This window comes from Gymnodraco acuticeps, unplaced genomic scaffold, assembly GCF_902827175.1.
Source record: "Gymnodraco acuticeps unplaced genomic scaffold, fGymAcu1.1, whole genome shotgun sequence".
Classification (NCBI taxonomy): domain Eukaryota; kingdom Metazoa; phylum Chordata; class Actinopteri; order Perciformes; family Bathydraconidae; genus Gymnodraco; species Gymnodraco acuticeps.
Window position 1 is genome coordinate 3,320,968 of NW_022990590.1, and position 26,649 is coordinate 3,347,616.

At 41.7% G+C, this 26,649-nt stretch overlaps 1 protein-coding gene and 1 long non-coding RNA gene across 2 annotated transcripts; one reads left to right on the top strand and one right to left on the bottom strand.

The window, feature by feature from the left end:
* The first annotated feature begins 571 nt into the window (after window positions 1-571).
* On the top strand, window positions 572-3,001 carry LOC117554315. Its single transcript, XM_034228702.1, has 3 exons — window positions 572-1,183; window positions 1,788-1,923; window positions 2,132-3,001. Exons 1-3 carry the CDS (start codon window positions 600-602, stop codon window positions 2,882-2,884), a joined length of 1,473 nt encoding a protein of 490 aa, XP_034084593.1. The 5' UTR covers window positions 572-599; the 3' UTR covers window positions 2,885-3,001.
* Window positions 3,002-5,566: 2,565 nt separating this feature from the next.
* On the bottom strand, window positions 5,567-6,915 carry LOC117554323. The gene is made up of 3 exons (XR_004570257.1): window positions 6,752-6,915; window positions 5,724-5,918; window positions 5,567-5,633 (listed from the first exon to the last, which is right to left on the bottom strand). It is a non-coding gene; the product is annotated as an uncharacterized LOC117554323 (long non-coding RNA).
* Between the last annotated feature and the right edge of the window lie 19,734 nt (window positions 6,916-26,649).

A 26,649-nucleotide genomic window follows, 5' to 3' on the forward strand; every position in this document is an offset into this window, starting at 1 on the left:
ATGACAACTGACAGGGAGGAAGAGCAGGCATTTAAGGAATTTAGCATGTGCAGCGATTGGCTGCTGAGGGGTGACGCCCTCGTATTTAATGAGGGGGAAAGGGAGCCATAGAGTGACGTGTAAGTGACTCGTGTTAGGTCTTCCTTATTGAATTTGCGCTAAAGCTTTCATTTGTCACCAGGTGGCTTTAAATACTTAGGAATAAATATAACACCACACCTGGATAATCTGTTTAAAGAGAATTACAATCCGCTCATTGACAACATCAAACAGGATTTATCTAAATGGTCCACATTACCAATATCACTGCTAGGAAGAATCAATGTCATAAAAATGAATATTCTACCGAGATGTCATTTTCTTTTTCAAATGTTACCATGCTATTTATCCGCTGACTATTTTAAATCTCTCAATAGACACATCTCAAAATGTATCTGGTGTAATAAAAAACCAAGAATCAAGTGAATAGGCTACATGCACTAGGGTCTGAGACGTACTTCCGCCTTAGCCGTTATACTGCTCGGACGCTTTCGGGTTGCTTCTGGTCTGCGTAGCTGAGCGTCCACAAATGTTTTACTGTTTAAATCTGTGGTTTAAATATGAGTCGACGGAAGATTTTCAAAACGGAGCATTTGCAAAGACAAGTAAAAAACGACTCCGAGCACTGCTGTGTTCCACTTTGTACGGCGTCAGCTAAATTCAACGGCGTCCTAAGTTTCCATGGCTTTCCGACCGAACTCGAGCTGCGAAGACAGTGGCTGGTTAAAATACGACGCGATAACTTTACAATCTCCTCTCACTCCAAGGTCTGCAGTCGTCACTTCGCTACGGATCAACTAATAGAGCCAAAAACCCTTGATGGCCGTAGGAGGCTTGTGAAAGGTGCTGTCCCAACTCTGTTTGAGTGGAATCACTTCACTGCTCAAACACCGGCGCGGGCTAGTGTTTGGGAGAGAAGGGAGCGGCCCACTGAACCAGTCTCTCGGGAGGAGCAGGAAGAGCACATCGATGTCCGTGACCATGATTACTGCTCAACCCCTGAACCAGCTTCACTGGACATGTCCTCTCAAGCTACAGAAGACAACTCCAAAACAGTGGAGGATCTGCAGGAGTTAAGAGTCCAGCGAGAGTTTTGCTTACAGCGGTTTGCTGGCTCCGACGACAACATCCGATTCTATACCAGGTAATGTTTTGGCTAAATTCTATCCAAGTTTTTGAGATGGGTTAGCTTATAAAGAATCCTGTTTACCTGCCGTTTGACTGCTGACTATTTGCATGCAGTGTTGGAATAAGTAGGCTACTCAACTTAACTGAAGTATAAGTACAAATACTATGGTTTGAAAATACTCCTGAACTGAACATGTAGAATCATAAATCATGTGTTTTCATAAGTAACTAGAAACTATGAAGGTTAACTAAATGTGGTGGAGTAAAACATACTAATACTAGCAACATACTGATAATACTTTACTACAAGTGGAAATCTTCAAAATCTTACCAAAGTACATGTCAATATCCACTGCGTTTCTCCCAGTTGCACACTTAAGAATGAAGAGTAAAAGTAGTCATTCTGTGTAAAATGTTCCCTGTATGTTTTAGATTATTATTACTGCTGCTTTAATGTAGTTGTTACATGTTACTGCTGTATATTACTATACCTGCACCAAGTGCCTTCTTAATCAGTCTATTTGAATTGTAATGTATTATAGCAAACAAGAGGAAAGCATTAGCCCATGTGTTACAGTTAACGAGTCAATTAATGACTGACATGTGTCTTTTGTGTACAGATTCCCGAGCTATAACCACCTGATGGCCTTCTGGTTTTTGATTGAGCCTTCCATTTATAAAATGGTTCGTGTTACAAGAGCGATATCAGCTGCCAAGAGGAATGAAGAAGTGGTTACACACGCACGTCCATCAACGGTAGGCTACGTTTCTTTTAACACACAATCTAAACACAAACTGAAGGGAAAATGTTTCTCTGACATTTCATTGCTTTCGTGTAGGCTAAAAGGCTAGAGTACTCAATCCTTTTTGAATACATCAGAGAACTAAAACAACTTAATGTTTTTCCCATGGTGTGCTACACTCATGACATTAATATAGTACCCTTTTTTTGTTTATCTTCCAGAGACAGCTGCTTCAGCCAATTGACGAGTTCTTCCTTTTTCTCTGCTTCCTGTCGGTGGGTTTGAAAGAGAGGGACCTTGCAAACCGCTTCAACGTACACCAGTCCACTGTGAGCCGCATCATTGCAACATGGACGAGTTTTCTTACAACTTTATTGGGGTCACAGTGCATCTGGCTTACACCTGCAGAAGTTCAAGCCCACCTCCCAGAGGCATTCAAAGATTTCCCAGACACACAGGTGATCCTGGATTGCACAGAGCTGAGGTGTCAAACACCATCCTCACTCCTCCTCCAAAGTGAAATGTATTCTACATACAAATCTCACTGCACCATGAAAGCCCTGGTTGGCATAGCCCCACATGGCGCAGTGACATTTGTTTCCAGTCTGTTTGGTGGTTCTGTCAGCGACAAGGAGATTTTCAAACAATCTGGAATAGCTGCGTTGTTGACTGAAAACATGGCAGTGATGGTAGATAAGGGCTTCCTGATCAGCGATTGCTGCAAATGCAAGGTGTACTGCCCACCTTTTCTGTCAAAGCAGAAGCAAATGCCAGCCTATCAGGTGAGGGAGACACAGGCCATTGCCAGACTGAGGGTTCATGTGGAGCGTGTCATTAGGAGGATAAAAGAGAACAAACTTTTTGATGGTGTCATCCTCCTGTCCCATGCCTACAACATCAACCAACTGTTTGCAGTAGCATGTATGCTGTCAAACTATCAGAACAAAGCACTGGTCAAGAAATGGGTGAAATAAGACAAGATGATGACACCTGTGCAGGTAGCTGTGATTAAGCTGGGTGAGCACACCGTAATCCCGTGTTGCCTGACACACGCTAGTGTTTTGTTTGAATAAATGGTAAATAGCAAATTACAATGCGTTGATGATTTCTTACAAATGCAATGATTTACTATTCATTACACAAATCACTTCACTTTATTGTCTTTTTAAAGGAATGCTCCACTCATTAGATAATTAATCAAAACTTCAGTATTTAGTGAAACATTATGTTTAAACCATACCCTGAAGAAATCAGCGATATTCCCCGGTAAATAATGATTTTATAGCTCTTTTTTATCAAAACCTGTATATTCCGTCAGGCCGCTGCCATTTTGCCCATTTTCAGTAGTCACGTGATGGTCGTGACGTCATCCATGCGTTCACTTTGTAAACACACGAAAACATGGCGAAGTTTTGAGCAATATGAAGAGATTGGAAGGGGGAATTCAGCCATACAGGTTCGAGCCTACTTAGTACTACTTAGTAGATACAATGATTTTGATTACTAGATATGTATGCATGTAGTACCACCCTTGCTAGCGATTCCCTCTCTAGTTTAGCATACTCAGCCTCGTTGTCCCTGGCCCTAGAACCACGATTTTATGGGGCCGGAAAAACTGGGGGGAAATACCCACTAGCCGGTACTACGCTATATGGAAAGGCCACCAAAAACTGGCCTGGCCTGGACGATAAAGGACGTTTCAACGGGGCTACCCGCTGCAATGGAAATGCGCCATAACATACCTTATTCTTACTCCGAGCACTACTTCTGGTCCTCCGTCGCTTCACACTTGCAGAGGGCGATTTCTCAACTGGCCGAACTGGTGTCCTGGTCGGTGATGACACCAGAAAGACCGATGGTACTGCATCTCCATTAAGTAATGGTTGTTCAATAAATCCCATGTTATGTTTTATCATACTCTCAGAGTAGTCGTCCGGAAACTTGAAATGTTCGCTGCATACATGCCTGTGGATCTTTCGGTTCGGGCCGGCCACATTTCGCTAGCCACTACCTCCGAACGTACTTCCTACGCTTACCTTTTGGCAACAGATGGAACCGAGCGTTCCGTGGATTGTTCCTATCAGAATTGTGCCAATGTTTCGCGATACAATGAGGCATATTTGAAGAGAGTAACTACAGTAAATAACATGAACATCAATGTGTCCTCGAAACCAAACGCATGGTTTACGTCACGTCCGGTAAAATGGCACCGCCCACAGTGTTGATGTTATTTCGGTAATTAATCAGTTTAAAATCACTGATAATGTCATCGGATAAAAAAGACTGGCAGAGAGACTGGCAGAGACTGGTCTGTTTTATCGGATGATCATTTTTTTTAAATGAGTGTCATGAGCATACCATTCCTTTAAATACAATTGTATATTTATTTACATATATGAAATGTGACAAACAATATATATCAAAAACAAAATATTGAAATCACATTTTGTTGTCATTCAGAACACATGATTGAGGGATTGCCTCCTAAAAACAATGATGGCTGATCCAGGGTCTAGCAGCTAACTGCTTACAGAGTTAACAATGGCTACAGTGCCCACTACTTTTTTAATGACAGGTACTTCGGCATGTATGTGTAAAAAAAAAAAAGTCTACTTTTTCTCTGATTGCTCTTTGCACTTCTGGATCTGTGTATATTCTTTGCACCAGGTAGTCCTCTTGTGCCCACACTACAAAATCACACCACTGCATCCCAGATACAAGAAGTTGACCCTGTACTTGCCAGTAATAGGCATGGCTTTTCTTGAGCTTAGGGGAGCCACATTCTATCTGCACATATTTGCAGTCGACATAATTTGGGACATTGGGACATTTTAATTCAACAAGGCCAAATTGGGGATATTCTGTTGGGTCAAAAACAACTCCATCAGGGGAGGCACCAAGCCAGGGCGTAGAGGGGTGAATGACAAGGCCACAAGGGGAGTAGTTCACGTTTGCCAGTCTACTGTATTCAGCTGCTACTGTGGGCTCCATCTCGGCACCTCTCCTCATTTCTGCAGTCTGCCTTGTACCTTTTGAGTATTCGCTCTGCAAGAGAGTTAGCAGAGCTCTCACCTCTGACGTGACAAATCTCTCTAAACCTAGAGGCAGTAACCCTGGGTTTGCGGAGCAGATGCCACTCTGAGCTAGAGCTTTGCTCACGGGTAGCCTCCTCAATTTTGTGAGACATTTCCAAATCAACAGATAAGCTGTTCATATGTAGTTGCTCCTCTTCTGAGCACACCAGCGGTAAATCACATGGCAAGATCACATACCCCTCTATGGGCAAGTGGGGTGTTGGTGGTGTGTCAGTGTGAAGTGTGGTGTACCGAGACGTCAAAGCAGGCATCTGATAGGACAGAACACTGCCCTCCTGCACAATCCCGAAGGCACTTTCCACAAGGGGCTTGTCAGGTCTCATGTTCATTGTGGTCACAAGCGGCCTGTCTTCAATGCTGAATGCTGAGTATGCCTCCGTAACTCTGAACAGGCAGGGATCTGGTAATGCCCCCACCATGCCTCTGTAGAATCCACTCCTACAAAGAATGGCAAAGACAATATAGCACATTAATGTGACAATAAAGGTTAGGAATACAGCACCAGAATTATGAATTTTAAAAATACAGGAAACACAATTTTCCAGCTAAAATTACCTTACGTCTGCACCATCCTATTTGGTACAGGCTTGGTGAAGACCATGGAGTTGATGGGCCCTGGCTTCACACCCTTAAGGAAAAGACAATTACTGTTCGTTGAGTCACTTTAAAACAAAAACTCTGTGAAAGATTACAAGTATTTGAACCTCATTGAAATTACCATTGTTCGCGGCTTGTGCCATTGCTGTTCCGATTCAGTACAGCTATGCACAGGTGGCACAACTGGCATGTTCAGTTCAGTGTAGTGTGCTGTTTGGAACAGCAATGCTACTGTGTGATTGCACAAAACAGTTCCTGCAACACAGGAGCACTGGTTGTGCGTGAGCACCACTGGTGATGAATCACGAAGCGTTATCTAAAAAAGAGAGAAGAAATACTAGTGATTAGTAACCTCACTTGTTACTATGAGCCAGGAGGTTATGAGTAGAATTATTGGTTATTTTTACTGACCCATTATCCTAGAAGAAGCATGTATTCCTGAATGCTTAGTGTTACCCTCTTACCCTACAATACCACAATGAACTTTCTTTGGAAACTAAGATGCCTTGAAAATTGTATTAAAGCAGTTTTGACTATATATTTTAACCCCCAAACTTACACATCCATAATCAATGTAATAATATCTGACCAATCAGCTGTGATAAAGCAGGGAGAAGTAGGACACTGTTGAGATTCCCTTAAGGTAAACTAATGTTTAACTGAACTGAAACTCAATAAACAGGGGGGAACAGTGTCAATGCTGCCTGCCTACACTCAAACTGTGTGCTGTCTCGCTCTTCCGCATTGACCTGTAGCACAAGGCTCTCACGCTGACCTGCCCTGTCAGCCTGTCTTTATTGGACACTGAATGAAGAAAAACAGAGCAACAGCGTTAGATCTATACTCACGTCAAAACATCTATGGCAACATTGCTTTACAAAAGCTGATACCATTATGCAGTGAGGCTATAAGGCTATTAAACGATAGTATTTGTTAGCAAAATGGCTAATGTTTTAAATAATTAACACCAGAAACAGTACATAGCGTTACCCAGAGCCCTATAGTAGTCTACTATAGTAGTAGTATAATAATAATAATAATAATAATAGTAGTTATACTATAGGGCTCTGGCGTTACCTAGCTTTTGACAGCTAATGTTAGCGTAACCCGGAGCATAAGCTAGCTGGTTAGTACCGGTTACCTTCTTACCTTCATAGTTGTGTATATATGACGCAGCATATAATTTGAAGCCTTTATCGAGTTTGCTGGCTGGGGCTTTAGTCGTCCGGCAAATCCGATGAACATCTGACATTTTTAATTTCGGAAGCTCTTGTAGGCAGCGGGTGTAGAAGGTCGTCATTTTCAAACAGGAAATGAATCGGTCGCTATGAGTAGAATGCGGAAGTGACTGTGCATGTAGCCTATTACTCTTATGAAACCAGAAACTATGGGGGGTCTTGGTCTTCCCAACTTTCAACACTACTTCTGGTCGGCTCAATTAAGAAATGTACTATCTTGGTCTCTGGGAAGAAAGGATTCACTATGGGTTCAGATAGAAGCCAATATCTTTGACCCGTTGCCAGTGGAAACTCTTATATTTGTTAAAGATTTCAATAAGGTGAAAAATATGGCCAAATGTTTTACAGTGGTCAATACACTTTTAGCCTGGAGGGACTGTACAAAACAAGTTCATGTTAACTCTGGTATTTCAATATTTACTTCTATTTTGAACAATCCTGATCTTAGCAAATATTTGTTGTCAATCAATATAACAAATGGACGAAATCAGGTATAAAGCAATTGAAACATTTCACAAAGATATAACATTGAAATCATTTAATGATTTAAGAGCAGAATATGACATTTCAAATAAGGATTTTTTCAGATACCTGCAAATTAGGAACGTGATCCAATCAATTATTAAAAGCAATAAATTGAGATCGGGATTGTTGGAAGAGGAGGAGATATTGATGTCATCGAGCACGATCAAAGGTAGAATTAGAGAATTTAATGCAGTTTTTTCTAAAAGAGCTCAGTCATCCTTTCCAACTTTAAAAAATATCTGGGGAAAGGACTTATAGAGATACAGATAGATGAAACTACTTGGCTGAATATTTGTGAAAGAACACATTTTCCATTCATAAGCAATCAAATCAAAGAAGCAAACTTTAAATGTATCATCAACACATTTGACCTCACACCCATAAAGATGCATAACATTTCCAAAGAAAACTCTCCAAAATGTCCGAGATGTAAAGTAAAAGAAGGAACATTTATGCATCTGTTTTGGGAATGTGATCTCTTGAAAACATTTCTGGGATTCGATTCATCCTCTCACAAAAGCCGTTTTAGACATCGAAATGAGCCTAAATCCATGTTTTTTCCTGTTAAATGACATGCCAAACTTTAAACTGAACCCCAAACATTACAGAATACTAATCACAATAACATATTTTGCCAAGAAATGTATACTTTTACTCTGGAAGAATGAACTTCCCCCAACATTTAAACTTTTCATTGATCAGATAACACATTTTTTACCTCTGGAGAAAATGACATTGGAAAAATATAATCGTGGACATATTTTTCAAGCTCTGTGGTTGCCATTGTTTTCTTATTTGGAAAATATATCTGAGATATGACCAGTGATGGAATGGTGCACTCTGTGGCTATTTTTCCTGACGGCCGGAAATACTAGTTGTGGTGTTGTCATTGTCTACATTGTCGCTGTATTGTATAATTATTTGTTTGTTTTACTTTGATGTAGGTTTTTCTTTTCTTTTTTCTTTTTTGTTCTGTTTTTTCCTTTTCCATTTTATGTTTATTTTCATGGCTCTGTTGTTTAAGTTATATTGATACGCATTTTTTTTTTGGTTTCGCCCGTGTGGGCATGTGCGGGTGGAGGGAGGGGGGAGTGTAGTGAGTGTACTGTGATATTACAATATAAATGAAATGGCATCGATTACTGTACACTATAATGAAATAAAAAGACTTGTGAAAAAAGAAATAGAAATAAAATAGCATTAAAAAGTTAAAAGATAAAAAAAAGAAATAGACAATAAAAAAAACAATGCTTTAAAGTCACATCCTTTTGTATTTCAATGTGCAAGAGAAGCAGACTATCAAAATCACTGGTCCCATATGAAGTGAAAAACCTTCAGAGAATGTTTCTCATTAGGATTTTATCACTGTAATGAAAACAGCTTTGCCAGGACCTCACAAATTGACCTGACCCTGTTAGGTTTAACTCGACTTTACAGGATATTTCTGATGCAATTGATTGTCTAGGAGCGCATTTACCTTTTAAAAACTATAAATGGTTGACTGCACCCAGACCTCCTAATGGCACCGAGCTGAGAGAACAAGCTCTCTCCTCCATGTCCTGTTCGATAAAGCCAGGGTTTGGGTGTGTGCCATCGCTTTGGGCTTGGCAGGATGCAGTGACTCGCTGAGGTTTGAAACCCCATTAAATATTGTCACTTTATTTTAAGCAGCTGCCACACTTGTGAGTCCCACATCCTTCTGGAAAACTAATCAGAACCCCAGAGCTGGCTGGGGATTGGCCCAGCGACATTCACACTGTAAAGGTCTGAGCTGTTAAAGTTTGCTCCCCCTAGATGAGTAAAAGGTAATGAAGGCTCTTAATTTTCTTGTCAGGTGAATTAAAGGCGTCTGTCCGGCTTGTTGTGTCTTGAGACGCTTGGAAGATTATTTACGAGACTTTCACTGCATACCTGACTAGACCATGATGGTCGTGTGTGGGCCAACCCATAATCCCAACTAGATTTGGTGAATTTGCTACAGCTAGACATTTATAGCACAAACTGCCAGTTCTCAAGGTAACCCTGCACAGTGTACAGTGTACACCCTGATTGATTGTCTGTCATATCTGCTTTTTTGAGACAGAGCTGATCAGAGAAGATGATGAAACTGAATGAAGAAGAGGACGTGGATACAAGCAGAATACCCAATGGACCTGATCCTAGGACAACACATCATGCAATAGAGGTCAGTGGCATACAGCTGGTTTAGGTTATCAGTTCGTACTGCATTAGCGAGAATATTTTTATTCTCCAATGTAAATAATAGGAAATATAAAATGTGTCAGACTTAAATGTGCCATACTTCGACCACTTTTGGGCAGCTCCTCATAAACAGTTGTTATGGTGAACATATTAGGAAACCGATGCCTATTTACACAACCAGGGAAATAGCATATCATTCACTTGTGTTGGTCACCAACTCCTGCGGAACGAGATCTAGCTCTAATTTTCCAAAGGCCCCACTTTCGTTCACCAGCTACAACTTTGTCTTTCTGCTGTTTGGTGCTGAGAAGGTAGTGGAGAGTTGCTTTTAGAGCTGAAAATAGTGGCCAGCTTTTGTAAACCAAAACCAGAAGCCGAAGGGCTCAATATAGCTAGGGAGAACTGCGAAGTCAGTCTACATTTTCTGCTGGGTAATCACTGTGAGTAACGCCTTTCACGTTCTTTTTTTTTTTTTTCAACAGTCAAACGTTGATAAAAGGGAAAGTCCTACAATTAATAGAAAACATACCAAAAACAACAGAACAAAAATAGCAGTCTCAATCCGAGTACAACAAATGAGTACGTATTTCATTATGTGATCACATTCTAATAGGTCATTTGAATCCATTGTTGATGGCAAAAAACATTGCTAAGAGCAGGTTTAACTTTAAACAAGGCAGTAAAATGGAAACTGACCAAACATTAGGGTTTTTATATGAAATGGCTACTGTACAGCAGTGTCTGTCTATGCTCTGTCTTAATATTTCTGTCTCTGTCTAGTCTCTTACACAGCCATACATATTTACACAAAGTCACACAAACACACACACACTCATGTATGTGGAACGGTTTTGTCTTGCTTGCTGGACATCAAGCTGGCAATTTAGTCCTTATAGCATGCAGATGGTTGGTGTCACTCCAAGGTAAACCTCCGCTCTGCCAGAGAGTGCACACTACCTGCCAGCAGCCTCCGCTCTATCATGGTCTAGTAGCATCCACCAGCCCTATGCTTCATAGTGGGCGTCTGCCTTAGCAAATCCATTCACACAGTCCAGTTCCTGTTGTGCCTCTGTCCTCAAACGACTAGAGATGAGTATAAACTAGCCCAGAAACACAACCGTTTATTGTTACAGGTATATGCAGTCAAGGCCTAGTGACAGGGGTAAAAAAAACTCCACTGTTTATTTTATATCCAGTTCTGAAGTGTGCCTGGAGACACACACAGGATGAATAACACATTTAGGAGGAAAGAAAAGACAAAAAGCAAAATAATCAACACTGGAGCAGAAAGAAGGAAGGGGGTGGGCGGAGGATTTTTTTGGCAGCATTTTGCAACAGCAGCACAAAATCGCAAGACCGAGAAGTAGTAGAACCATGTCCTTTCCAATGTGCTATGAAAAAATATATTTTTGGGAGAAATGGGGGAAAGAAAGGCGAAACGGTTTTGTTTTTGTCTATGAAAGTTAAAATGTTTGGCTAGGCCAAGTGCCAGTGGAGGACGGCCCGCTGTAGTTCCCCTGTTCTGGTGGGGCATTAAGCAGAGGTCAGCTAAGTCTGCTGAAATCAAATCCAGTGTCTCCCACCCGCAACAACAATGTGGCCGAATGGCCCAAGGGTAATGACATGATTATGTTGTTGTGTTCTGGGCTAAATCTAACGAGAAGTTTGAGCCCTGCCCTCGCTGTCTCTCCGGATTACAGAGACATCTAAGGCCTGTCTAAGCAAAAGCCAGGTGCCTTATCCTATCGCCTTGTGTGGCGCAGACACAGCTGAATTAGCAGAACCTTTGCAAGTCTTGGCAGTCTAAATGAGATCTCATATCCTCTTTCATGTTAGAAACCTGTTCGACATCTCTGTCAAACAGTCCTACAGTATTCTAACCTGACGACAAAAGCAGATATACTCAGATGGTAAAATCCCTCTTCGAATGATATTCTTCCTGCATAATGCTAATGCAACAACTTCTGACATACAGGCTCAGATCAAGTAAAAACAAATCTGTTTAAGGCACAATAACAAATCTGCTCATTGCAACATGAAATGTAACTCCACACTAGAAAGGTTGCTTGGTTGCAAACAGCAGATATACAGTAAAGGGGCCTACACATGACGGTGGATGTAAAGTGTTTGAAATGTTACACTGTTACAAGACCTTGCTTAATCAGAACGAGCCATGGTTTTCAGATGGTATTTAGATATGTAATGCTAACAAATGAGCCTTTGCTGTTATAGTAACAGGCTCTTAATGTTATTTCAGCAGCAAAGTCTGTCTCTTTCTAGTGGTTAGGAGAGCTTAGACAGTTTCCTGAGGCATGGACTTAGCATGTTTGGGTATGCACATTCTCTTCTTAGCGCGAAATTGCAATAATATTGCCATGAAATATTGGTATGCAAAGTCCACAAATTCAGCATCCGTCATGGCAGTTCTTTTGGGTTTAATACTTCTTAGGACTTTTGTTGGATTCTTTATGTAGAGACTAATTTAGCTGCACGTCTGGAACTTCTTAAAAACTCATCTTGACCACATGTAGTAATTTGGCACAACATATTAAGATATTTGCCAATGACTGCTATCAGTGACCAGATTTAGAAACCACTCATGATTTAAACTCAGTCCAAATTCTCGACATGTTACAATTTTTATAGATTAAATCTACAACCAGCAGTTTACTCTCTATTTGTTTTATTTTTTCCACCTCACACACCTCTCGGCTCTACATCAAGGAATGCATTTCTTCAGTCACGCCCCTGCACTCCTGACAGTTAGCGACTGCATGAGAGGACAGTTTGTCCTGCAAAGCTATACAGGCTGCAGGGGCCCATGTTTGGCTTGGATGCCAATGAATAACATTGTATGGAGAGAGGAAATTAAAAATGCAGGGTTGTAATTTACTGGAGAGTGGAACTGATTTTAAAAGCTTTTTTTCCCTCTTCTCGTTGATTTGCTTGAAGTTTTCCAAATATGCCACAGCTGAGTGTGAACTGGGCTTCGTTGTACTGGCAATAACAAGCCAGGCAATGCTGCCAGCTCTCCCTATCGTACCCCCTCTCCCCTTTACATCTTGGCAAAGACAGTACCATGCTAAGGTAAGCTTTCATGAAATCCAAATGCTAGACATACCTTACTGATTTCACATCTCAAATAAAAGGCAGCTTTCTTTTATCATGAGAAATGCGAATGTATTTCCCCCCCGCAGTGTGTGTGTATATGAGCGACGACCTGACTGATGACCATTATTGGTCTCACACTGAGCATGTGTTGCCTGCTTGCTTGCCTGCGGTCGCTGTGGGTGGTTCCCTGGAGTGACACAGGTAACAACAGATTAATAGTGCAATGAATCCAACTTTACAAGGCAATCAAGCTCCAATGAAATTGGAACTCCTGCCTCTCTCGTTGTAAGCACACCACTCAGTCATTACGCTAAAAACGTGGTGTTTAACGTTTCTTCTCCATTGTCTCTGACTGTGTTGAGGGGGCAGTCCTCACATTGACTGATGACAATGTGAAAAATACAGATTAAGACAAAGTACCTCGCCCTGACTAGCTGCTGAGTTAAAGGAAACTGCATTTGGATTTTTTTTTTATGGCTTTCTCCCTTTTATAAACCTCAAATTTGCTGCTGGGTAACTCAACCACTTCCTCCCTTCCTGTGAGATCAGGCAGTCAAGCAGGGTGAAGCCGAGCAGTGCCTGGGCTGCTGTGGCTTTCAAACAGCTGGCAAGGTACTCACTATACCTTTGGCACCTGTGGGTGGGCGTCAACACTGTTGGCTAAACAAACAAGGCCATCTTCCAACTCTTACCGCATAGTCTTGAGTGGGAACTGGAATCAGGGCGCCACCTGCAGCTCAGGGTGATAAGAAACAAAGACTTTTATTTCGATTTTTCCTTAAACTGCGGTGTCAGGACTTAATTAGAGCCTACTGATATAAAAAAGTATAATATTACTGCTCCTTCAGTGTGTGGCTAGTTTATTTATTTGGTTGAATCCTTTCTGCTCTCCTGCAGATGGCGATGTTTTCCTGATTTGAGGCTATGTCTAGCAAAGCCTTGGCCACTATGTGTGAGGCCTTTTTCCTAATTGGTGACTTTTAACAAGCCTATGCAAATATATCCCTGTCTCCATCTCACATTCCCTCTTGGCTTCGAGCCTCATATCAAAGACTTGGTCCTGTGATGTTGAAAATAAAGTGCTGTTCAGGCAGGGAGGTGACTGGTCGGCGACATGGGGGTGGGGATTTTTTCGGATCCCAGAACTCAAACGCCCACTCGAGTGTCTGGTAGAACATCAACTTCCAGAACAGAAAAGTAAACTAGATGGATGAAGTGACAACGGATCTGTTTGCCTAAAACAAACACAAACTGGAAATTTGCCTCCGTGCTGGTCACATGGAAGACGTTATAGCTGCAGGGGCGCACACCATTACCACCAGCAGAATTTTCCTAAAATAAGACAAGAAAGTAAAGGGCCAGATAGACTGATATTAAACGAGCTTGAAGAGAAGGGGACCCTCCAGAGAGGAGTGAAACTTTCCACAAGTTGGCCATGTTTTTTGTGGGATCCTTTGGATGAGCAAAGGATGCTGAGGAAGTCAGATTTGATGATGAGCAAAGTTCTGTCTCTCTGCTCTTCTGACTTTACTTATGCTATCTTTCCATCCTGGTCCTTACTCACTGTCTCCTTTCTCACTCCCTTCTTCTCCTCCTCATTTCCTGCTCTTCTCACACCCTGAATGTGATGATGCGTGTCCAGGAAAAGCAAGCATTAACAGTACTAGGGCAGGCCTGAGATTTCCCACTGTACCACCTCCCAGAACAATAGTGAACGAAGCTGAATCTAATTTTTTTTTTTTGTTGCTAGAATAACATTTCAGACAATAAGCATTTCATGGTGGCAATAGTAAAGCGCACACAAACACATAACAGTATATCGTTTTTTTGTCAGCAAAACATGTGTGTATCCTCATTGTAATAACATTACTGTTCAATATATTTAATTTACTTTAAGAGATCATCGTTAAGTTTGGCAAACCTTCGTACAATAGCCACAGTGTGCCTATGTCACCATCGCCTCATCTCAATCAGCACACAGACATTTACTCCTGAGCTTTCCTACATCAATCTCCGGGATGACAGGCACACTTGGAACTTTTGTATATGATAAACTAAGTGATAGGTAACCCCCACCAACCACTCATTCACCTTTTCCGTGTTCCCTTGGCTCTTCACATCCTCCTTCTTTCTTTCCCCCTTAATAAATCCTCCTCTCAGATTTCCCCGTCTGCCCTTCATGCGTCCCCCTCAGTCTTAACCCTAGCTCTTGGCTCTCTGCCCACAGCCGAGGATGTGAGTGCCCAGCGTCGCTGTGTGATCCCTGGGGATTGGGAGCCAAAAAAAAAGTAGGGGGGTCTGCTGGTGGTGGCTAGAGTTGAATGAGCTGAGCGGCCGCAGGAGAAACCACAGCGTGTGTTTGTGTTGTGGCGTGTGCGTCCGTGTGAACCCCCGTCCCAGGGGTCAACATACTATGTCCTGCAGATCCAATAATGGCAGGGCAGACCCTTTCTTTATGAACACACACATATATACACTCCTTTGTGTGTTCATGTCTGTTCAACAGCTCACAAGCAATAGGCTGGGCCGTGCTGGTTCACTGCTGGTGAAAGCATTACATGTCCAGCCACCATTAGTAAGAAGCAGCTTTCAGAAAGACATTCCCTTGTCTATTAATAAGGTTTGTTAAGTTTGGCCTAACAGAGCCGTAGCCACGCACTGTGGTAATGCTTGAACATTAAGTTGAGCACTTGAAAGGCAAATGCAAAATACAAAATTAAAAGTATTATGTTTAATAAATTGCACATTAGAGACTCGTCAGTGTTAGCAAACGGAGCTTTGAAAGAAAAGGAATGTTTGACTAAAAATAAATTACAATTCACAGAAAATGTAAACATACAAATCGATATGCCCAAAATAAATTTGTGTGAAAGTTAATGAAAGTAATTTGTTGTACTTGTTTTTTACACAAGTGTGTATCGGGGAGGGGGCTCATTGCTTTTCCGCTCATACCTTTGGAGGTAATTCCTTTCACAACGTGTTTGTTTTCCATGCATTTTAATCAACAACACAAGCCTAAGCATTATCACACCTGCTGCAGGACCTGGTTCGGATTTATAGTTTTTGATGACTGATTCTGCACAGGCTTCCAGAACAAATGCTTTGGATTTGTTACATGTGCTTTGGGAGGTGACAATGAGAGGACAATGGCTGATATCAGTCTTCAGTTTGCTTTATTTTCCAGTGGCGCAAACAGTGTAATGTTGTACGGTTTGAGGTTTGGTAGTGTCGCCTGAGTGATATGGGTGATTTGCATCCGAATTATGCAGCATGGAGCAAACTACTTTACTGTGTAAAGTTTGCAGAAAGTGTGTTGTAGGTAAAAAATATATGATGTATTCCTGAGACATAAAAAAAAAAAGCTTCATGTCAGCACTGTGTAGCAGTGCATATTGTTCCCTTGGTGTCTGCCAAAGACTGTTGCTCTTCAGCATTTTCTGGTATTAACTAAACATGGCTCTGTTTATAAGTTAGCCATCTTGAGAAATAAAAAAATGGGCATCTCAGTGATGTTGATAGTTTTTACATAGTAATTCCCCAGGGCCCACAAGTGGTCATATGACTGTTTTCAGTGGGTGCATTTGAGCTTGAAACTTGTTTCTGGTGTCTTACCAAATTGGAACATCGATATATATATATTTGTTTTTAGAATAACTGTATTTTTGAGGATTAATCTCATTGCAGCGAGGGCTTTTAGTCTCTTTGCTATGATTGAGACCATGAACAGTTTATTTCTATGACTTAAACACAGATTTGTTGTTCAGAGTAGCATCATCTGGGAAAAATAAGGTGTATCCCTGGAATTGTCAATAGGTAATATTTTGGGATTTCTAATTTCAATGCATCAGAGATGCAGAATGTGTACTTCACTGGCATCTTGGTGCATCATACAAGATTTCCCCACTCTCTGAATAGTCGGGAATGGTTCATGAGGGTTTGACATTAACCAATAAAGAGGCAAACACAGTGGGTTTGTTTCTCCTCTGTCAACACCCCTGATCTTGGGGCTGTTGGAGGGGTAGCCGTGGTGGTTTGGACCTGCCTTTGTATTAGTCCTGACAGGTCTTAACAGGATTAAAAGCCCTCAGCCTGAATTGAAAGAACAACAGAGAGGATGTGAGGGCCATCGAGACACAGAGAGGTTGTGCTTGTCATAATACATGTGTGTGAAGTGGACTGTATACAAGTCTAACAAAAGCATGGCCTGTTTGGGTATGTATGGGAGTGTGTACATACGTTGGTGCAGAATGTGGTGAACAGCGCCTCCCGACCCTCTTCACGATCTCGCATGCTGTTTGTTGTTACAGTTGCATTGTGGGACACCATTGCCTTGCCTCCCCTGCTCCCAGCTGTCGAACAAGATTATTGGGGTTGCGCCCTTCTCTCTTCCAGTACGGGATATTAATAAAAGAGCAAGCTTCCTCCATAGCTCACACAATGAGACTGCATTTTTACCCAACGCCACAGCAGAAATAGAGACATGAAGCCATAACAAATGAAAGTCTTTTTAAAACAAAAGGTCCACTATATTGAGTACAAACATATCTGAGAAAGACTGTTTCCTTTGTTCAATGACCGAAACAAAGACTCTTTAAAATGTGCTCTTTATGGTTTTTAGTTGCACAGAGGAATTGGATTGGGGTTCAAAGTCGACTCATTGAATGTCTTCCCAGTACAACAAGAACAGTGAAGCTTGAGAAATAGCATATGGCCCGAGACAAAAAAAGCACTAAGTGTTTGACTGGTTACTGATGTTGAAATCTATGAAAGCACAAGAAGTATATTAGTATTGCAGAGGTGAATAATCACAACGGGTACCTTCAATTTACAGAGCAGAGCGGCCTAAATACATATCAAGCGTTGGACATGTTGATTCATTACTACTGATCTGGAAAATGCATCATGTGCATGCAGCTACATCACTATCAAAAGCAATCGGTCATGATTCAAAGGGAACATGGCCAAATGTATATACAAGCCCATGTTCCCAGCAAAGGCCAGGGTAGACTTGATCAAAAAGCAGGATTTGAGACGGAGGGAAATTCTCCAGTGTCCGCGATCAGGTAGAGATATCAATAATAACGAGGATCACACACTTTGGCCTTCCAGGTTGTTGTATTTGATACTGCACTGCTGTGTAATATAGTTTAAACCATACTCCGTGGCAGGTTTGAAGAAATTCCCTGAAAAACATCCTACCGTAGAGAGTTAAGATGTCACAAATTACCCTCAGTCAGCTGTAAATGATGTCACAACCTATTAGCCCTCCCTAGAAGTAGATCCTTTTCCTGCGTGTGTCTCCTGTGTGTGTGTTGGTTGGCTAGCTGTGTTGCTAAGTTAGAGTTCAGACACCTGGAGAGGAAAGAGTGAAAAAGAGAGTTAAGGGAATAGTCGCTTCAGGGCAGAGAGAGAGGGGGGGGGGGGGGGTATACATGAAGATAAAGGATGAGGATATAGTCTGCTAGAAGTAGTAGCCGTAAATCAGCCTGTCTCTAGCTTTAAAATCGCAGAGGATAGACCAATATGATTTATGAAGTCTTTATAACCAAAGGAGGTGGCATTACGCGCAGCGAAGAGTTACAAATGGAGAGGCTTTAACCTCTACCTGTGCCTGTCAGATTGATACAGTTTCCCCCTTCCACCATGCACCATCTGAGCATGAGCAATGAGTTCCAGGAGTTATAACCGTCCATATTAGTCAGATATTCTGTACAGTCAAGAGGAAAAAGAGCTACATGTAGCTCTCTCACATCTCACGACTGGCTAAAGTTAACCCATTTATGTATTTTCTTTGAAAAGGGCTGTTGGAGATGTTACTTAAGTTTTTTAAGGGAGCTTCTTAGCATATTTTATACTGCGAGTAGGAATCCTATAAAATGAAAATGAAAAAGTTTCAAAGTAGAAACAGCCTGTGTGTTCTTAATGATGAAATGAGGCGACGGAGTAACACCAACAAAAGTGAAAGTGATAAATTCGACAGCTATGCTGTGAAAACACATCAAACCAAAAATCCCTTATACAAACATTCCAAGCTCGTTTGAGTACCTTTGCATTTATTTGTTTTTTAATTCGTTCTCATGCATTTTAATAGATCCATTACCTATAAATATCCGAACATACACAGGGACGTATCCTTAACGACGACCAAGAATAACAAGCCCAGGAAGGCTCAGATAGAGGGGGCTGTGTGTTCATTATGATATGCAGCGTTCAATTGCCACATTAATTAAGCAGCTTGAGTCAGCAGTGGCAGGATGACGGACAGGCCCAGTCACTAGAGGCTCGTCTGATACTCTGCCAAGTCCGAGCCCCGCTGTCCGGCTGCTGATTTATGGATGGAGCCAGAAGTCGGAAAAGTATCCAGGAGTCATATTTTTAGTGGGTGGTAGTGTTGTGCACATGTGCAGGGGCTTAAGCCGGCCCCGTGGGACGCCATTCATCTCTCATCACTGCCATGTTGATAACATCCTCCTCTATATGATACACACATCCCATCCAGCACATGCTCTTGGTGGTGGTCAGCTTCCTGCAAGTGGAGTCAGATAAATACACAACCAGTGTTTAGATGACACTAGGTCTCTAGTATACTCTTTTTTTTTTTTTTTTTTTGTATCCTTTTGTGAGATTGTGATTTGCGGATGTTACACAGGAAGTTATTGAGGAGTGTATAAAGCCCAGTTTCCTTCCTGCTCAGACAGTCGTGTAATTTGGCCGTGTTTTAACAGCTCTGCAGCTCCCTGTGTTTGGCCTCTTTCCCCCCTAATATTTCCTTACTTCTGCATCATTTCTCTCCATTTCAATCTCCACTAAAAAAAAAAAAAAAGATTAGCCCATTTTCATGCCAGCTGTCGCTTGATATATTCTGGTCATCAATTGCACATGTGTGAATAATGCTTTTCTCTACTTATTTGAATAACAGAATGGCTGATTATGAGGGTGGCATGCATGAGCACAACCCTTCAGGGGCAGAGAGTGAAAAGAAAGGACAGAAGGATAAAAGGAGGCTGGAGTTAAAAGGCATGTGTCTGGCATTGCATATCGCACAGTAAAAACCCACAGAGGTCTGTAAGGATACATCATCAGTAAACAATGCATTTTAACGGTTACAATATTCAGTAGTTCCTTCATATTCAAGTCAGGGGGAAATCATTAAATAATTGGCCATGAGGTCAAAAGCAAATGCTCCTTTTGGATTTCAGTGTAGTTTAAAACTGCAGATGTCTGTGTTTCTGATATCCACTGGCTTTGTTACTTTATAAAACAATATACAATAGATATGTTCAAGCAAAGATGGTCAATAGAAATTGAAAATATGTTAACAGCTGTTTTAGTATTGGTAAAGTTGTTGGGAAAGGTTATGTCAGAAAATGTTAGGTCTACTGCACTGCCACATGAATCACACTCATGAAAAATAGAAATATATACATCATTTTTTACTTTTTGTTGTAAACTTATACAGGGCCTGCAAGCAGCAATACTGCAGACCAAGCAATCGGTGCTTTCTGAACGGGCACTGCACATCTACTATAATGAATTGTAAAAGCAACTGCAAAAAAGTAAGAGTAAGCTATGTGTTATACAGCACTACATTCATCATACTAGATCAACACTAGGGAGACATCTGATCTCAACATATAGAGAAAACAGAGTGGTAATAATGTGGACATCGAAATGCGCTGCACTTTTCTTCCGTGTCAGATACCGGCAAGTGACAGGAGACTGGAAACTGGAAGGAGTGCTTGGCTCTCTACTGCACAGTAATGACCAGATGAAATGTATTCATGTATGCTGATATGCTGCTGCTTCTGCTCACAGTGTTGCTAAAACAGATGCTATTTGCTTGCATTTGAACCTCTGTTAGAGCCCTGATGAACATTGTAGATGCGAAGGTGTGTTTTTGTAATGATAAAGGGATTAAACCCTCAATAGGGTCAAGATAAGTTATTACAAATACTTCCACGGTACTTGCTACTGAAGGAACCCTGCTCTCATATTTAAACCATGCAGATGCAACCATGCATGCTTTACCAGGCTGGCACAATCTCCTTATATCCCAGCCCACTTTGAATAAATCATTTTGAAGTGATATCAGAATAAAGCCAAGGGAGTAATTGAACCCAGCTTTCATATTGACAAACGGGAAAAAAAGGATACTGACTTTATTTCATTTGCCACTGGGATGGTGCCTCTTTAAGAATGAAAACCGCAAATTGCTCTCAACAATTCCTATACCTCTGGAGTTGACCACTTTAAAATTGGCCCGTTCGGAGATTATAAATATGGCTATTTGATGGCTCTGTTATTACGCCTGAGAGGGGGGAGGAGAGGGAGGGCTTGTGGCTGTAAGGCCGGATGGTTTCTCTTGATGTGGGCGAGAGCTTTGAGCTTCCACACCACACGCTTCTGTGCTCTGCAACAGGAAAAACACAGGAGATCACTTCCAAATGATAATGCATGTGCACACGCACATACACACTCCATATGCAGTCGATGGAGTGAAGTGATAAACAAAATAAACAGCCCGTCCCTCCACCGCACGACACCCTAAGTGTTAGGTTGATGACAATGCCCGGGTCCATTTTCTATAAACAGTAGCCCCATACATTATGTGTTTGGATGGTTGTGTTTTAATAGGTATACCTCTTTTCATATGCACACACCTTATCCTATTACTCTAAATGTTTAATGTGTGTTTTTATTGTGATTTGAACTGAGACAAGAAACATTTTAAGACATGCCTTCATTAAAGAACGGTAAAGTTTGCATCTATTGCTTTAAAAATGACTCATTCTTTCTTTTTTTCTTGTAATAAGGGACGTGTATTTTGTTAACCACCTTTTTTAAATTCCTATCTGTATGTACGGTAGACACGTGCACTTGTGTCTATGGGAGTAACATTAGGCCACAACAGCAAAAGGTCGGTAGGAGCCTTTTATGCATCATAAGTCTTTATTGTCCCTGGTGAGCAGCATTTCCAGTAAACAGGGCCATTAGGAATTCCAAGTTTTCCCTTTGTGTTTGTGTGCTTCGAGGTCAAGAGTGGATTCTTGGAGCCAAACGGTGAATGGCAAAAACAGTAAATCCCACAGCAGGAATCCTTAACAATCTCGTTTTAACCTCGGGTTGTTTTCTCTCTCCCCCTCTCTCCTCTTATTTTCCTTTGCATCTGAACATCTGACAAGTACACACATCTCTCCCTCTCGTTCCCTTGCTGTGGGTAGCTGCTGCTAGGCTGACTCAGCCCTCCGCACTATTCTTGGGTCCTGACTAACAGTGTTGATGTAGCCTGTCCGATGGCCACACGCCATAAACCCGTCTTTGTTCCCCCTGCCACTTCTGCTGAGCCGTTCCCCTCTGCCTCTCCGCCCAAAACTGCTGCTTGACCGACCGACCAGTTGATGAAGCGTAAGCAAAGCACTCTAGATCAACAAATGGAGTTTATCTTTCGGTAAGTGAGTGGGCCATAATGAAATGTGATACTACAACTACTACATACTGTAGGCCTAGCATAAAAATCAAAATGAACGCAGGTATCTCAATGACTTCCCAAGGCCATCGGGGTCAAGACAACGTGTTAAGATGTTATTTAGTGGAAGCCTGGGGTGGCTGAAGATCTTTAATCACTTTATTATCTTGAACCCTTGAGAACAAAATGGATCCAATATTCGTAGAGGCCGGATAGACCTTCGGTTCCTGAGGGAGAGGCCCTCGTTTTCCAAAAGGAAATGGGATGGTTTGATAGTTCAGATCACTGTGATGAGGTTTATTATCAGACAGACAAGCTTTTGACAGCGCTTCCAACCGCAGACTTAACAGTTAAATGCGTGCCTATTCATTGTGGAGCTCCTACCCCTCTCACTTTCTCTGTCTCTTTCTCACAGGGGCCAATTTGCCCCATTCCTCGAATCCAGTCAAATAAATACGGTAATAAACAGAGGGCGAGAGGAATGGTATGGCAGTTTGAAAACGAACTGTCTGCCCTGTCATCCATTAAGATGTGAGATAAATTCAAAGCATGTCTGATATTAGTGCACAGCGGCAGGGCTCAAACTCAAACCATCTGTCTCTGTGTGATCACGCAACGCACAGAGAGGGTGAAAGGTATAACCATCATCGTGGAAGGCAGCTTGTTATAAGCGATGAGGCACAAATAAAAGACTGCGACAATAGCGTAACCGTCATCAGATTATCGCATCTGAGAGGAAATTCACGCCGCTCCCACTCTCAAAGGGACAAAGGGACTTTTAAACATTCTCTTCTCGGCGCAGAGCAGATGCAAAGAGAGATTTGGGGTCGGGAACAATAATGATTGATGTGACGCCTGAGGACAGTTGATAGACAGAATTGTGAGAGCGAGAGAGTGACAGAGATGTGCTGACAGAAAAGTCTTAATCTGACGGCAGAGAGATCAGTAGGTGTGTTTCTGGTCTCTCTCTATGACCCACGTCTGAATGCAGGAAAGGGAACACGCACATAGATCTGGCTACCATCGCTCATCAGTCATCTTCGTAAGCAGACTCTGTTTTTGATAGCTGACATGGCTGCCATCAGCTGGATATGGGAAAAGCAAACGAGACTGAAGAGTTTGAAACCTTACGCTCTATAGAAAGAATAACCAACTTCAGCACATTGTGTGGAATGTTTGGAAAGGAATGCAATCCTTTAAATAACAGCAACAGACTACTTTTATCAGTAATATAAGGCTTAACAGACGCCAGCCACTAATCTAATGATGAATATCAAGTGCAGACTTTGTCCGAAGCTTTTATATTGAAGGTGTTGTGATTTTAGCAAATCTCCAGATCATTTTACCTCCTGAAATTGAAGGAGCTCTGGATGCTGGTCATAATAAATTATGTCACATAAATCAATCCGCTGAAAAGAAGAAGGAGAAAAGACCTGTGGAAGAAAATGTCCATTTATGATAGGAAGAATGAATGCATTGTCTGGGCAGCACTGTACTTCACTGTACGGCATTCTGAGTCAAAGAGACAAATCACCAGGCCTTCATGAGTGAAGCATAGTGGGAGGCCAAGATGAATTCAGTACATTTCCCCTCTCTGTTTCCCTCTCAGCTAAAACATGGCAATTAAAAAGTCCCCATAGAAGCAGAGCCAGCAGCTCAGTGAGAGACACAGACCCCGGCCTCTGCTCTAATTGAAACAGGGCCTAAAGTCTAACAGCAATAGCCACATTTATTTATTTTCAGCCATTTAACATGTCTGAGATCTTTGTCTCGGAGAGCTAATTGCTCCTTCCGACAGGAAGACAGTGAGTCAATTGGTAGTTTATGTACAAAGAGATTTTAATCTGATCCCTCTCCTTGTTTTCAGCTTCATGGAATCAGCAGAAAATATGGAAAGTATGAGAGTCTTTTCTCAGTGTTATAACAATACAGGATAATCCCCGACTGTTTTACTATGGTTTGTAAATATTTAAACTGTTTGCCGGGGTGTAAACTTTTGGTTATTGCTCTAGCAGCAGAGGGGAGTTTTGTTTTCTTGTTGCTTGCATCTCTCCAGGACCATTACATCATGAGATCATTTGTTTGAAAGTTTGATTAGGGGGCTCAGAAAATCCACAAAAATGCACAAAATTGTCCGTCCTTTTTGGCCTGGCACATGCTGAATAAAGGCAGGAAAAAAGAAGGCAATGGGTGAAAGGAATGTAATCATGGCGTGTTCATGGACATTGGTGCACTGAGTGATCTTTTTAAAATCCCATCCGATGAGTCTCCCAGACCACTCCAGGAAAGTAGAAAATGGGAAATGTTATACTTTCTCTCTCATCGACCACACACTTGCTTGACTAGCTAAGTAACAGAGGAGCAGAGGCCACTTCTGGAGTAACCAGAGCTTTTGATTTCTTTGTGCTCCCCCCCACCACAATTTGCTCTTACTGTCTGCATTGCAAGAACACTTATGTGTCTTTTCAGAATGTCTGCACACAATTCTACATGTGCGTGAACTTGTTTTTTGCTGCTCGCTCTTTGTTTCTCCTCGCTGAATTAGCTGAACATCAGGTGAGCAGAGAGGAAGGAACCAAAGACATGGTCACTGGCTCTCGTCTTGAGCACATCTGCTTGCCAGCTGTGCATATGTTTACACCTGACCCCAGCCAAGTCACCGTCTGGGTCGCTCCTTCACTCTTCCCTTCCCATTACCTCCATCCAACCCCCTCTACCAACGGTTTTCTTTCTTACTGTCGAGGAAACTCTTCAGCTACGGATCAAATCAGCTACTGCAGCAATGCTCAGCGTCTCACCTCAATCACACACGCCACCAAGTTGGCCCGGGCAGAGCTTCCACAAACTCTAAAAATTGGTCAGATTCAAACGTGATTAAAATAATCAAAGCAAACTGAGGTTATTGAATAGAGGGGATCATATAAAATGTGTGGCAGCGAGCAAAGCCAGAGAGTGGTGGAAAAACTGTGATGGGATGGGACGGATTTCGCAGAGAGAAAAGGCCAGTTCATGGTGGTCATCATGGCTCACATATGACTGATACTACAATTACTGCTTTTTTCCCCCATAAACACTAGCATTGCATCATGTGCTTCTGCTTTAGCAAACAACACACAAAAATATACCATCGCATTTTCTGTCCTTTCTTTATCCAAATGAAGCTGTTTTGAGAAGACAAGTGTTTACACTCGCACGGACATGGGGAAGTCTCGGTTTGACTGATTACTAAACAACGCTAATCGCCACGATAAAAATGGAGCATTAAAATCAGCGTTTGATAAACACCAGTCAGGGAGTCACCAGAAGATAGCCTTTGATACAAAGGGGTTTTTCCCTCTTCTTTGTTATTTTTCTGCTGTTCCGTAGGTGGCCAACCACTGGGCCCAGTTCGGAGCGTAGAAAGACTTTGGTTTAGAGAAGGACTTGGGGTTTGAGCTGTCATTTTGTAGAAACAAACACATCTTGGTAATCAAAGTCACTGTTTGGAGCCAGTCAAAGTCCTATTCCAGCTTGTCTAACAACCATGGGTTGTTTCATTAAAGGCATTTGTATTGTATTGTATTTAGCTTCTTCTGTTTATATTCTGCAATATCTTCTGTTCTGCTACAGCTATTGTCTGCCCTTTTTTTATGATCCCATGACTTCACAGCTTGAAAAAGCTGAGATAAATTCAGTAAAATTAGCCTTTAGGTGGACCAGAAATAATTAACTATTTGGTTAAAGCCGATCATTTTATTGATTTTGATACCATTTTTTCAGTAATTGCCAATAAATATATTAAGATTTTGTTATTGCCATACTATACTGTAGATTTGACTACATTTCCAAGCATTTTTTGTGAAGCAGTAACAGAAAACAGAAAGTCTTTGTCACCAAGGATAATGCTGACTGCGATTTTTCTTATAACACGCAACACTAGACATTGCAAACTTCCTGATCTGTCTTAACAGCAATTTAAATCTTTGCCAAAATATGAATTGAACTAGACCAGTAATGATGAGCTGCATTTTTATGTTTGAACATTTGATCTATACTCAATGCGAGTATAGTTATTTAAAAGTTGTAATGTCACATACAGTTGCATTGTCATTGGTTTAAAAAATCAGCAAGATCCAAGGACACAATTGAAACGATTTGACAATTTCAAAAAGACTACCACGCCAAGTGTAGCACTTTTGAACACCATAGGAGGGGGGCGTGTGGTGCAGTGGGTTGAGCATTGAAGTGTTGGTTTTCGGATCAGGGGGTCAGAGGTTCAAACCCCACTGCAGTCAGCATGTTGTTGTGTCCCTGGGCAAGACACTTCACCCCAAATCCCTCCTGTGGGGATTGCTCACAGTATTGAGTATGTAAGTCGCTTTGGATAAAAGCGTCTAACAAGAGACATGTAATGTAATGTAATATACAGTAATAGGCACAGCCAAGGCAGAGCAGTTTTACCATTAATCCTGTGTGGACAGCTTTAGATTAACATTTGATTATGAGTCTTATCAGAAACTTCCGCC